The sequence below is a fragment of the Antennarius striatus genome, chromosome 19, assembly GCF_040054535.1.
Source record: "Antennarius striatus isolate MH-2024 chromosome 19, ASM4005453v1, whole genome shotgun sequence".
Lineage (NCBI taxonomy): Eukaryota > Metazoa > Chordata > Actinopteri > Lophiiformes > Antennariidae > Antennarius > Antennarius striatus.
In genome coordinates this window covers 3,272,166-3,284,199 of record NC_090794.1, presented here as the reverse complement: position 1 = coordinate 3,284,199, position 12,034 = coordinate 3,272,166, and the positions used below count along the sequence as shown (strand labels likewise).

The 12,034-nt window shown below is 41.1% G+C and overlaps 1 protein-coding gene across 7 annotated transcripts in view; it reads left to right on the top strand.

Annotated features, from left to right (window-relative positions):
* Positions 1 to 12,034, top strand: part of ptprk (protein tyrosine phosphatase receptor type K) — an 87,068-nt gene that overhangs the window by 37,965 nt on the left and 37,069 nt on the right. For all 7 annotated transcript variants that reach the window (XM_068341870.1, XM_068341869.1, XM_068341867.1 and 4 more), the window contains exons 3-8: positions 3,773 to 3,933; positions 4,643 to 4,694; positions 4,784 to 4,842; positions 7,436 to 7,517; positions 8,867 to 8,982; positions 9,821 to 9,995. In XM_068341870.1, the coding sequence (XP_068197971.1) occupies positions 3,773 to 3,933; positions 4,643 to 4,694; positions 4,784 to 4,842; positions 7,436 to 7,517; positions 8,867 to 8,982; positions 9,821 to 9,995 (645 nt within the window). The remainder of the gene's footprint in view (positions 1 to 3,772; positions 3,934 to 4,642; positions 4,695 to 4,783; positions 4,843 to 7,435; positions 7,518 to 8,866; positions 8,983 to 9,820; positions 9,996 to 12,034) is intronic.

The following is a 12,034-nucleotide window of genomic DNA, read 5'->3' as shown; positions in this document are numbered from 1 at the left end:
ACACACACATTTCCTCCCCAAATATGTGTCTGTTTCAACCAGGTGGAGTGTTGTGCCCAACGTTTAGCATTTAATGTTATTAATGCCAAGTGGTGTCACTATGCAGTGGGTGTTGGCAGTTTGAAGAGGTTAAATACCTCACCCAAGAGCACAGAGGTATAGCCAGGAATAGCTTAGCATTTACTCCTGTTGAAGCTAGTGGAATGAGTTGGGACACAGCGATGGCAGGCCAAGTTAATGGTTTGGAGATCTTGATTGTTAAAGAGGGGTTCACAGCACTGCCTAAAGGTACTGGGGGCAAGAACTGACATTTGATGTGTTAATAATGCCAGCAGGGTAGGGGGGACATTAGGCCAGCTGATGGAATACGAGGTTGCTAGAGGGGATAGGGGACTTGGATAGGTTTTGTGTTTGGAAGAAATAGTTGGGAATGGATGACGGATTGAGTTAGTACCTTAACTGCCTTTCCCAGGGACACACTGGTAATGTCTATTATTAGAATTGTTGTTTTCTCAAGCTGGCCACGAGCAATTTAGAAGCACTCTGGTCTGGAGAGCCATCCTCTTCCTAAGGGCACGGAATGATTTAGACAAGAGCCAGTCAGCCTTTCTGTCTTTTAACCCCTGAATGCAAAGAGATACGACCCCTTCATTCAGGGGGAGGACTGTTCACGAGTATTTGGCTTCTCAAAGACCTCAGAGTGCGGGTTTGTTTTGCTGATTGGTTATATATCATCAGAGATGTTGGCAGGAGAAAAGACGTCATCTGAGGGTTTACGCAGAATTGTTTTAGAGCCATTGGATGGCTCAGCCAACAATTACACTTTTGTTCTTTATTACCCACATTGATTTGTCACAGTTTCTAATCACCATTTACGCTCAAGGCGTTGTTGGATGTGGAGGGATGGTGTGGCAGTTCTGGAATAGAGATAAAAGTATTCTGTGTAATCTCGGCGGGGGCTGATGCTGGCAGTAGTCAACATGGCGGGGCCTGGATGCTATGCTGGCTCGGGGTTCATTCATCCATGGGCTGAGGCTCTCTGGCTCGTAGGACTCAAGCAGATACTCTTGACTCAGAATGTTGTCAGCTCTTACTAGCAGAAATTTGGCATGCCATTCATTTGATGTCTCCTTACCACTTGGTCCCCTTTCCCAACAGTTTAATAAAGGGGGGAGAAATAAGGTATTTACACTGCAATAGAGCTGTTTTAATAATAACTGAATACTAGTGGATATAAAAAAAATAATTTATGCACAGGTTAATTTCCATTAAATCAAACTTTTCTGACTGACTACGTATAAGGCTTGAACTTCACAAATTGTGAAGTTCATTGCAGTCAAAAACCCCCCACAAAATTTAATTTAATTTGAAATCAAGTTATGAACTTTTACTCTGTTAAATATTTAGATTATGATCGTTTTTTGCTTAAACTATCAGTTAATTAATCAAGTGAAGATTTAATCATAACAGGTTAGCTGGTTGGGTTCGCGACTGATGACAAAATCATGTTTTTGTTCTAATTTAAGGATTAAACAAATATTTTATTTATTTTTAATCATTTTCTTACATCAGTTACTGAATTTGAATCAGAAAACAAGCTGAATAAACTGGTGTGTAACTTTAAAAGCAAATAAAATAGCATACCATGGATATTACCCTAAAAGTAAAACTTTCTCATTATCAGTTTTCTGCTGCTGATTTGCTGAAGAACACTGTCTTCTGTGTGCCACTGTTGTTGTTACGTGACACATCTAGGTCTTAAGGCTGTCAAGGTATTTTTAGCCTCGTCGTTATATTTTGTCATCGTTCTATTAGCATCCATTTTGTACTTTGGCAGTTCAAAGACATCAGCCATTTTAAAAACTGGCAGACTTTAAGCGTCAGAAGTTCTTGGCACCTCAAGGTCTGTTTTCTTATCGGTATCGCATCAGCTTCGTGTACACTCCGATTGTTTCAGTTTACCATTGTAATTTGTGTCTTACATTAAGTGCTCTTAGGGTTTGAGGGGATTTCTTAACCGTTGAATATTATTTTGGTCACAATGCACGTGTGACAAATTGTTGATCGCCCTTTTCAGCTGATATTATTCAGATATTTTTTTTAACCTATAATCCATTTTTTGTTATTGCTTTGCACCAGGCAATGTTGTGACTAGCTGACATGCTAAAGGTTATTTCTTATTATTATGTGTGTTGTGACATATCTGGGTCTCTGACTGATGGGGAGTATTTTTGGCTGGTGCATCATCTTGGCAACCATCTTTAAGACTTTTTCTCTTGTCACATGACAGTGACATCCGTCCTGTGTTCATTTTGGATAGATTCAGATCACAGATTATCTGACAGAGAGCAGTACGAGCCCGGTCTTGTTTGGATCCGGAGGGCTGTGGTCCAGTTATGTTGGCGACCATTAGAAGCAGTCATAAAATGATTTTAAGGATGCTGTGTGATAGTTAGAGGGGAATGGTAGAATGGTATTAAAAGACAAAAGGAAGAAAAGGGCCGATCCAGTAAGAGGGACACAGTATTTGGTTTTGAAAAGCTAATCTGGTTCCGCTTGTGTTCGTGCAGCTCATGTTTGTGTGTTTTGCTTTAGAGGAAAGTGTTTTCTAGCAGCAGATTAGCTCAACAATAAGTGATAATCACTATTGTCCTGGAGCTCATTGTATGGAGCATATTGGGTATGGTACAATATGCAAATAGAATTAACCATTTAAGAGCTGACGACTGTTTGTTTGACGGCACCATATTGTGCTGTACTTAAGTGAGTTATATTGTATTATATTGTTTTCTTCTTTTATAGAGAAAAACAGAAGAAAGATATTCAACCTGCAACATTATAATCCAAAGAAATCCTCATGCTTTTACGCCGCCATAGTTTTTGTGAGAAATAATTGTTTTAACCTGTTTTAATTGATGTTGTTTCTGCTTTGGTTCTACCTTAAAATTAAAATCAAACATTATTACGACCACCGCCTTGTTTGAGGTGGATTAGGCATCAGGAAAAGGATCACATTTCATTATATTTCACTGGAATGACATCTGGTTGAAGTCTGAGCTGATTACTGGAACATCTGGGTGGGCTGACTGACTGACTTTACCGTCAGCACACTCAGATTATGTATTATTCTGGGTGCCAATTCCTGCAGGCAGCTGCTGCACATACAAGGTGTAGTGACAGCAGGCGACGCAAAGTATGAAATGCATTGGTTCTCTAGTCCTATTAGAGATAAAACTAATGGAGCATAATACAACCAGAACCAGAAAGATATAGTCCAAATAAAACAAGAGAAGTGAGTGGAAAAATAAACATGAAGCAAAAAAAACAAATAAAGGTTATTTTGGGATTTTATTCCCATGACAGGAAACTCGCTGCTTGAAAGAAATTCTGTCAAAGACAAAAGGCCAAATTCACATGTTGGGAGTTTAGTACGTATTTAATTCACTGGAGTCTGTGTTGACACAGGAGGATTCCACAGCTTCACATTCTGCAAAATACAACAGAGGAGAACTGGAATCAATGACGTATTCTTTAAATTCACAGAACTACTGTAGCTATTTTTTTTTTCAATACAGAGGTGGTGTACCCGTGTAGGCACACGTAATGCAGGCAGTGGGCACACAGCCTACACTTTGGCAAGTCCAGTCTTGTAATCACCGTGTCCACACGCTAACTACCCCCTCAGAGGGCGATACTGTCAGTCAGCCAGAGTGGTGGATGTTGGGTGGATGTGTGAGGTTGATCTTTAACAAATCTCCCTCCATGCCTCCAGGTTCCTACATGTATGTGGACGTCTCTCAGTACGACTTTGGGGAGAAGGCCAGGTTTCAGCTGCCGGTCATGAAGGAGAACGACACTCACTGCATCGACTTCAACTATCTCCTCACCGGACCGGACGGCTCCAGTCCCGGCACCCTCAACGTCCTGGTGAAGGTAACAAGAACAAACGCATCAGAACCCAATGGAATGGGGGCGACGCTGGGTTTTTTTTGTCTTTTTGTTAATTTCCATATATTAACATTAATAAACAAACAAGACAAGTTGTGTTTACTAGCCTCTATGTAGTAAACGACATCTCAAGCGGAGAGATGAGGCAAAACCTTTTTTGTTTTGTCTTTGCAAACAATGGAAGATCATAAACAAACAGATTGCCAATTACGTATTAATTAAATTTAAAATAAGGCATTCACTCGGATGAGAATGAACCATAATTGTCTATTAAAGTGTCGCAGACACACTCACGGCTGCGTTTTATGACGCAATGATCCAAAGTCTTCATTCCATCTAATATAAGTTGTTTCCACAACAACTACCATCTCCTCACACTCTTATCTTACAATTTGTTGAAGTGTTTGGAAAACACATTAACAGAGAGATTGCGTTTTTACTAGTTTCACAGTTTCCAGCAGAGGAGCGTTTATGAGTGGGAATACTGGGATCCAGTCTCATGACTCAAACAGTCAAACCCACACTCCTGCAAAAATCCTCCCGCCTGTGTCTGACTTCCATGTTGACAGAAAACGTGACTAACAGTGAAGTGATAAAATTCACCTCCGTGTAGGAGGAAGGAGTCCTCACTGAGTGTCAGGAAATAGAAAGATTAATTTTCATTTGAAACCTTTTTGCTCTCTGTTATTTCTAGGTAAACAAGGGTCCATTGGCTAACCCGATATGGAATGTGACGTCGTATACCGGTAAAGACTTTCTCAACCACTCTGACTTTCATTGGAGAATGACTTTCATTGGCACTATTTTGACTCTATTTGTTTGTGTCATCTTTCAGGTAAAGGCTGGCTGAAAGCTGAACTTGCCGTCTCCACGTTTTGGCCAAATGAATATCAGGTATGTCCTAAAATAACACCAGCACTTAGTCATGTCCTAAAAAGGTTCAGAAGTAGAAATAATTACCATACTCACATGCATATTGGTCTCTTCCTCTTTCTTAATACATGACATTCAGTCGACGCAACTTTTTTGTGTGTTGTGCTCGTCTCTGAGTGTCCGAGCAGGTGTGCACACACACACACACACACACACACACACACTGATCATGTTAACACACAGTCTGGGGACCCTGTAATATTACTGTAAGGCGAAGTGTGAAAGCATCCTGCAAATGGCCCATCTGGAGCCCAAATGGCCCATTGTGACTACGGGAGAATATCACAAGCATGAAATTCATGTGTCAACATGTTTTAATTGAACATAATCATCCTGGTTTGCTGAGGCTTATGTAGGTTTTTCAGGCAATGAAACAGGTTATTGGATTTGAGGTTATGAAGCTATTCTTTCATGTCCAAACATGTCTCTGTGTTAGCACTTTAGCTTGAGTTGTAATGAGACTGGTTTCACCAAGGGAAGACGAGGCACATGCAGACTCAGGTAGTCACAACCAATGCACACATATTGCACAAATGTACCCATGCAGCACTGTGTATGTGGATCATACAATTAATGTCCTTCTTTGCTGTTTATTTAAAGTCAATGCAATTTTTTGAATAATTAGAGCAGCAGCGTCTAAAAAATGTGCATTTAAAAATCCAAAGGATTATTTTTGGAGGATAAATTCAGTCAACCTCAGTGTTCTTGATTCAATGCCCATTGCTTGCACATTGTATGTCAACGTTGACAAGAGGATCTATGTATGCTCTACAGACATCGTGTGTCAGCTCTCAGCCTTCAGGTGTTTTGGTCACGAGAGAACTCGTAAAACCCATCAGTCATTCATACCTGTATGATTGGAACTGGATTTCGAAAAATAACCCCCATCAGATCTGTGAATCAGAGAAAGAAAGCAGTTGCCTGGTTGATAATTAAACTCCATGAGGAAGTAAAATCGGCACGGACTTTGCATCTTTGCTGCATCGACCTCAGGTCTTGTCAAAATAATGCAAAATCGACTTCCTGAAATACGCAATCACTAACAAAGCAGGAGACAAAAGTGAACTCAAACTCGGTCGGTAATAAACACACCTCACCTGTGACCTCACACACACATGGATAAGCAGTGAGAAAGACAGGTTATAAAGGTTACGGCTACCTAAACCAACAGTCAACAGTCTATGGTCAGAAGAGCAAGGCGACGGGGGGGCAGCCGGTCTGAAGACAGGCGGACATGAAGGTATTAAAAGTCAACTGATGTCTTTCTGCTGCTCCGCAGTGAGCTATGAGTGAAAGATGATAGGAGAGAGAGACAAGATAAATTGGGAGGTGAGAGAGACGCAGAGGGGGAGAGTGTGACAAGCAGGGGATGATAAGCTATGGGTAAACAGTTCATGGCAGATTTCCTCTTACAGGTGATGAATGACAAGGACTGCTCACCCCCTCTCTTCCCACCTCCATCTCTCTTTTCGATAGCAACCCTCCCACTCTCCTCCTCCACCCCTCTGTTCATTACAGAGCTCCTCTCCAAGTAAACAGCGTTAAGAAACAGACAGACAGCGAGATGCAGAAAGAGAGAAGTTGGGGGAAGAGGAATGGCTGGAAAGAGGGATGATGATTGGAGAAATGAAGAGTTGGAGGGGAAACGCCTGGATGAGGGGGAGGGCTTTGAGGAGAGATGAATGAGGATGAGTAGTAATTTAGGACAGGGGTTGATGAACTGGGATGGGGGGGTAAATGTGTGCACCTGTTGAATCACAACGAAACCCCATCATTTCATCCCTATCTGCAGTTTGTTGCCATCTTCTTTCTAAATCAGACCTTTCCTGTCTTTGGGGAACATTAATCAAATCAATCCAGTGGATATTTCCTCTAGGACAAAATGTCTCACAAAACATGGACATGGAGGGAACGCTCATGTTTTATCAAAAAAGAAAGAAAAAAAAGTAGATGTAGATAGAATAAAATAAGTCAAGAGAAATATGAAAAAAGGTTAATAGAAAAAGGGACGGGAAAGGAAAGACAATCAAACCGCCTTCGGATTCATCACTGATGACCATTTATGTGTCAGCTTTTTTAATGTGTACCAACGGAGATTAATATGATCCAGCAGGAAGTATCTCATTTATCCTTCCTGGCTCGCTGGCCAGAATGTATAAACCAGGCATCAGTCAGGATGGCAGGTTCGTATTTATCCAGCATAATGCACATCACTGGCAGCTGTCACTGACTTTCAATCTATTCTGTGACAACTTAGATTGAATCCATCATTTTGACGGCAGATTTACATGGCAATAGTCTCACTTCGTATCGTCCCGGGTGCTCAGGATTCATCTAAAATGCATTTCAGAGGCTCGGCTTGTGATATGGCAGTACTGCTAAAGACGGTTAATGATTTTGTGCCATAGAGGGTTTGTGATGTGGACACAGGGGAAATGTAAATGTTGCTTTACTGCTTAGAATGGTGTTGTTTGCAGCTTCTGCTGTATTTCGAAAATTTTTCCACGTTTTCCGCCTCAAACAAAATAATGAACGTCTCTAATTCTCTCTCCAGGTCATATTTGAAGCAGAGGTTTCAGACAGCAAAGCCGGCTTCATCGCCATCGACGACATTCAGGTGCTCAGCTACCCATGCGGTGAGTCATTAGCATGCGAGCAATTAGTCCTAGTTCGCTGGATAGACGGCGATAGCTTTGGCCACTAATTAGACTGTACCTGGGATGGTTTCCTTTGCAGTCGAATGGGCAGATAAGTGGGAAGGTGACACGGGAAAGGAGGGAAGCACCAAGAGGAGAAAGACGATTCGTTGAGAAAAATGAGAGAAGAAAAAGAGAGAGAGAGAAAGAGTGAGAGGAAGAAAGAGGGACCAAGAGAGAGTGAAGCGGGAAATGAGACAGTATTAGGGCAATCATAGAGAGACGAGAGATTCTGACCACTCAGCATTTTGTCCCTGCCTCTCTTTAACCCACGTGCACACATAGTTGAACACACACACACTCACACAGACACACACATACAGACGCTGAACAGTAGCTGTCTTGTCTCACGCTGACCGCAAAGAGATGACCACGAACCATTTTAAATTCTCGCTACGTCTCGAGTCTTCTCTCCTTCGCTTGTGTGCGTTTGCTTCCACTTCTAGAGGCCAAGAAAGAGTTGTGATGGCAAACGACGGGTGTTAACAGAGGGGTGTTAATCTAGAGCCTCAGACGGGTTCCTGGAGGGTCTCTATGTTGAAAAGGATTCAATTACAACTGCTTTTTGTTGTCTGTCTGGCAGCACCAGGAACAATTTTGTCTCTTAATAGATTCTATTGATTACAAGTCATGAAAATATACTGTCTTGCACCGTCTTCCTGTGCAGTTTGTGAGGTCCTAGAGTCCCTGTCGTCCCTCTCACTGCCAGAAATAAGCAAAATATCCCTGAATGAATTCCTGGACATTAATTCTGGCAATAAAGTGACATGGAATTTGAGGAAATATAAAAAGAAGAGTCTTTTAAAGCCCGGTCGTATAAAGGGAGAGGTGTGGGACTCTTACAAGGAAGGAGCAACTATTTGAAAAGGAATTAGTACTTTAGTCCCCACAGTGGATGCATTCATTCTCACAGCTGCATTTCTGGACACACACACACAAACTTGTGTGTGTGTAGCTTCTATCTATGATTGCAATCACCTCCCTGGAATAAAAATGTCATAGCTGAGCTGCATCTTCAAGGTCTGAACGTCTTATTTCACAGCTTACTCTGGCAGTTAAGAATTGGGAGCGATATGAATTATATATACTGGATCTGACATGGATGCTACCTCCCGGTGGCAGTGCAGAACTGCGCTTTGGTTTCATTTAACACCAGGAATATCTGATCTCAGTAATAATAACCATTTTCTTCAGGGTTAGGGGATGTCCTGAAATGGATAAGGTGTGTTAGCGAAACCCTGATCTGTTTGTATCCATAACTCCTCGCCTCATTTGTTTGTTTTCTGCAGACAAATCTCCTCATTTCCTTCGTCTGGGGGATGTGGAGGTCAATGCCGGACAGAACGCCACATTTCAGTGCATCGCAACTGGACGGGACACGTCAAGCAATAAACTCTGGCTACAGGTACAGCTGTACACATGCATGCTCAAAAATACAACTCATGCTGTAAATCTATCGCTGCTGAAACTACAGCTACACGTACTTTATACAGTGGCGAAGGGAACTGTCTTGGTTCATCCAAAATACCAGAAAACATTTTTTAAAATTGTTTTATCTACCCGTGTTTGCAAATATCTATTTTGAGATTCATGCATCCTGATAAAAAATAGAATCAAACTTGAACACTTTAAAAGAACACTTGTGAAATTCAACAGTGAATAAGCATAACATTAGAAGGACCTCTGACTGATTATCTTTGCATTATGATCAGTTAAATAATAAATAAGTGAATAAATAAGTAAAAATCCCCAAGTATGGATGGTGTAGAATTACGCACACAAAGGGATGAATAATTGCACTGAATATGGAGACCCTCAGGACCAGTACATCCCATAATAAAGTGTCACACACACACACACACACACACACACACACACACACACACACACACACACACACACACACACACACACACACACACACACACACACACACACACACACACACACACACACACACACACACACACTCCAGGCTATACATCCTACCAGCTAACATGATTAAGAGTTTAATAGCTGCTGATTTCATTATAGCTCTATTGTAGTCATGACCTTCAAACCTGCTGTCAGTGAGGAAGGGGGGAGGTGTGTGTGTGTGTGTGTCTTGTGTGTGTGTGTGTCTGTCTGTCTGTGTGTGTGTATGCGTGTGCGCGTGTGATTCAGTGCTGACTTGTGACTTTGAGCAAGGCATTCGTTGCTCCACCAGTCCTGATGGGTCTTTGTGTGCTTTCCTTGTGATTAAGAGGAGAAATGGGGAAGACATCCCTGTGGCTCAGACCAAAAACATCAACCACAGACGGTTCGCTGCCTCCTTCCACCTCAAGGAAGTGACCAATCAGGATCAAGATCTGTACCGCTGCGTCACCCAATCAGAGCGTGGTTCTGGAGTGTCTAACTTTGCAGGGCTTATTGTGAGAGGTGAGTGTTTGATTATATATACAGTATATGTGTAATTCCAACCCCTAGATGTGATAAAAATTTTCCTGTTTTAATGGTTTTAATTATTTTTTTGCTTTACTGGTCTGCTAAAAAGTTAGCATTGTCACCAGTGGAACACCATGAACCTTATTTGTCTGTTATAATAAGTATAGTAAGGAAACTGTAAAGTTATTTTTAATCAAGATATACAAGGCCGTGGTTATCTTTGTGCTTTTCTATTTTTTGTTTTTTTTCCATGTTTAAATAATATGCATAATTTGAACATTAAGATTCGATAAACTTAACCTTAAGCTCTAACAGCATCCAAGAGTAGCTTCCACACGACTGCTAACGCTACTCAGGGGATGTAAGCAAAGCCCCATAAACTACCATTATGTGATTAGCTAAAGGTATGCTAACTCCTCTGAGGTAGACTCTGCATCATCACATGATATATTTGCTAAGCTAATACTAAAGTACTTACTAATGTAGGGAACTGTTTGACCTTTGTAAATAATAATCTAAATTGTGCAAGATGAACCCGCTATACATGAATATGGTGATAACTTAAAAATATAATTTGTCCCTATGGTAATGAAATGGGATGGACTTGGCCATTGTTGCTGTTAGGCAGAAAAATTCAGCATGAAATTGGTTTTAATCTCCATTGTTGACCGAATTATTTTTCTGACCCAGTTACATATTTTGTGCTTCAGATAACTTTTCATTGTGTGTAACTTTTGAAATTTTTAAATGTGTTTCCCATCAAATTTGCATTTACTGTCTCTGATAAAATGTTCGTCGCTAACACAATCTAGTCTAATGAAGGGAGTGTGTGCATGGGTGCATGCAGATGTGTATATGCCAGCCTCGCATTCATTTGTGTGTGTGTGTGTGTGTGGATTGATGAAGCTGAGAACCAGTTGTGTTAGCGTTTGTGTGTGAATGCGTGCACCGCGGATGGGAACTGTGTGCTTCAGCTGTCATGTGCAGCTGACATGTGGTTAATAAGGTGTCACCGATGTGTGTTTGAGATTGGATTCTTTATTCATTCACATCCAGTTGATTACATATTCAAAAGAGGGAGAGACGGGAAGGAAGAATGATATAAGAGTGACGGAAAGGAGGGGGGGATAAAATGGATGACAGAGGAGATTGAGAAAAAAGAGAACTGGAAATGGTGTAGAAAACTTAAATGCAGAAAGTCGGCTCATTATCCCAATATCCATACATGAATCTGGAATATGTCTGAATATGTAAACAGCTGAGCCGAATCATGTTCTTTATTCTGCAGGAATCAAAGCAGAAGTGAGCACATGAATATTAAATGACCTATTACACATATTATACAATATGAGCTGGTTTTAGGTCCAGGTAACTTCCTGTGTGGCACTACAGATGCTTCCTCTGACGAGGCTATAAGGGAGAAACGGCCATGTTTTGTCTCCGGTCCAGTGGATTCAGTGATTGCTGACATACCACAGGACCTTGCTGATTTAGTAAGAATACATAAATGTCTCATGTTTATTTATCAAGAACATCTTTTTAGAATATGAGAAGTCAAAGAGGAACGAGATGAGAGATCCACACAGCAGGAGTCATGTCTAAACATGAATAGGACCGATCTACATATATGGAAATAGACTCAGGTTCAAGTCGAGCACCATGTGTTTCGTAGTCAGGCGTCGTTTCGAGCGCTAGCCGCTTTTCGAGATGCGAGAAAATGTGCTTTTTGGAGCACTGAGGGATATTGGTGATTATGAATATTGATCCAGAGTCTGGTTGTTAGAAAGATATCACAATGAAAGAATGAGTAATGCATGTATGAATGTGGAAAGAGCCTCATGTTTATTTATTAGAAATATCAGATGGGAGATGGGAGCTTGAGAGAAATCAAAGAAACAGGGAATGTGTTTACTTCACTTCTTGAAAAGTGTGCAGTGTTGGAAAGTTCCTGCAGGACACTGGCAGCCAAGAATATGGATGCTATTTAGCTGCGTGATTAGTATTTTTTACGCTGAAAATTTTCTTTATATTTG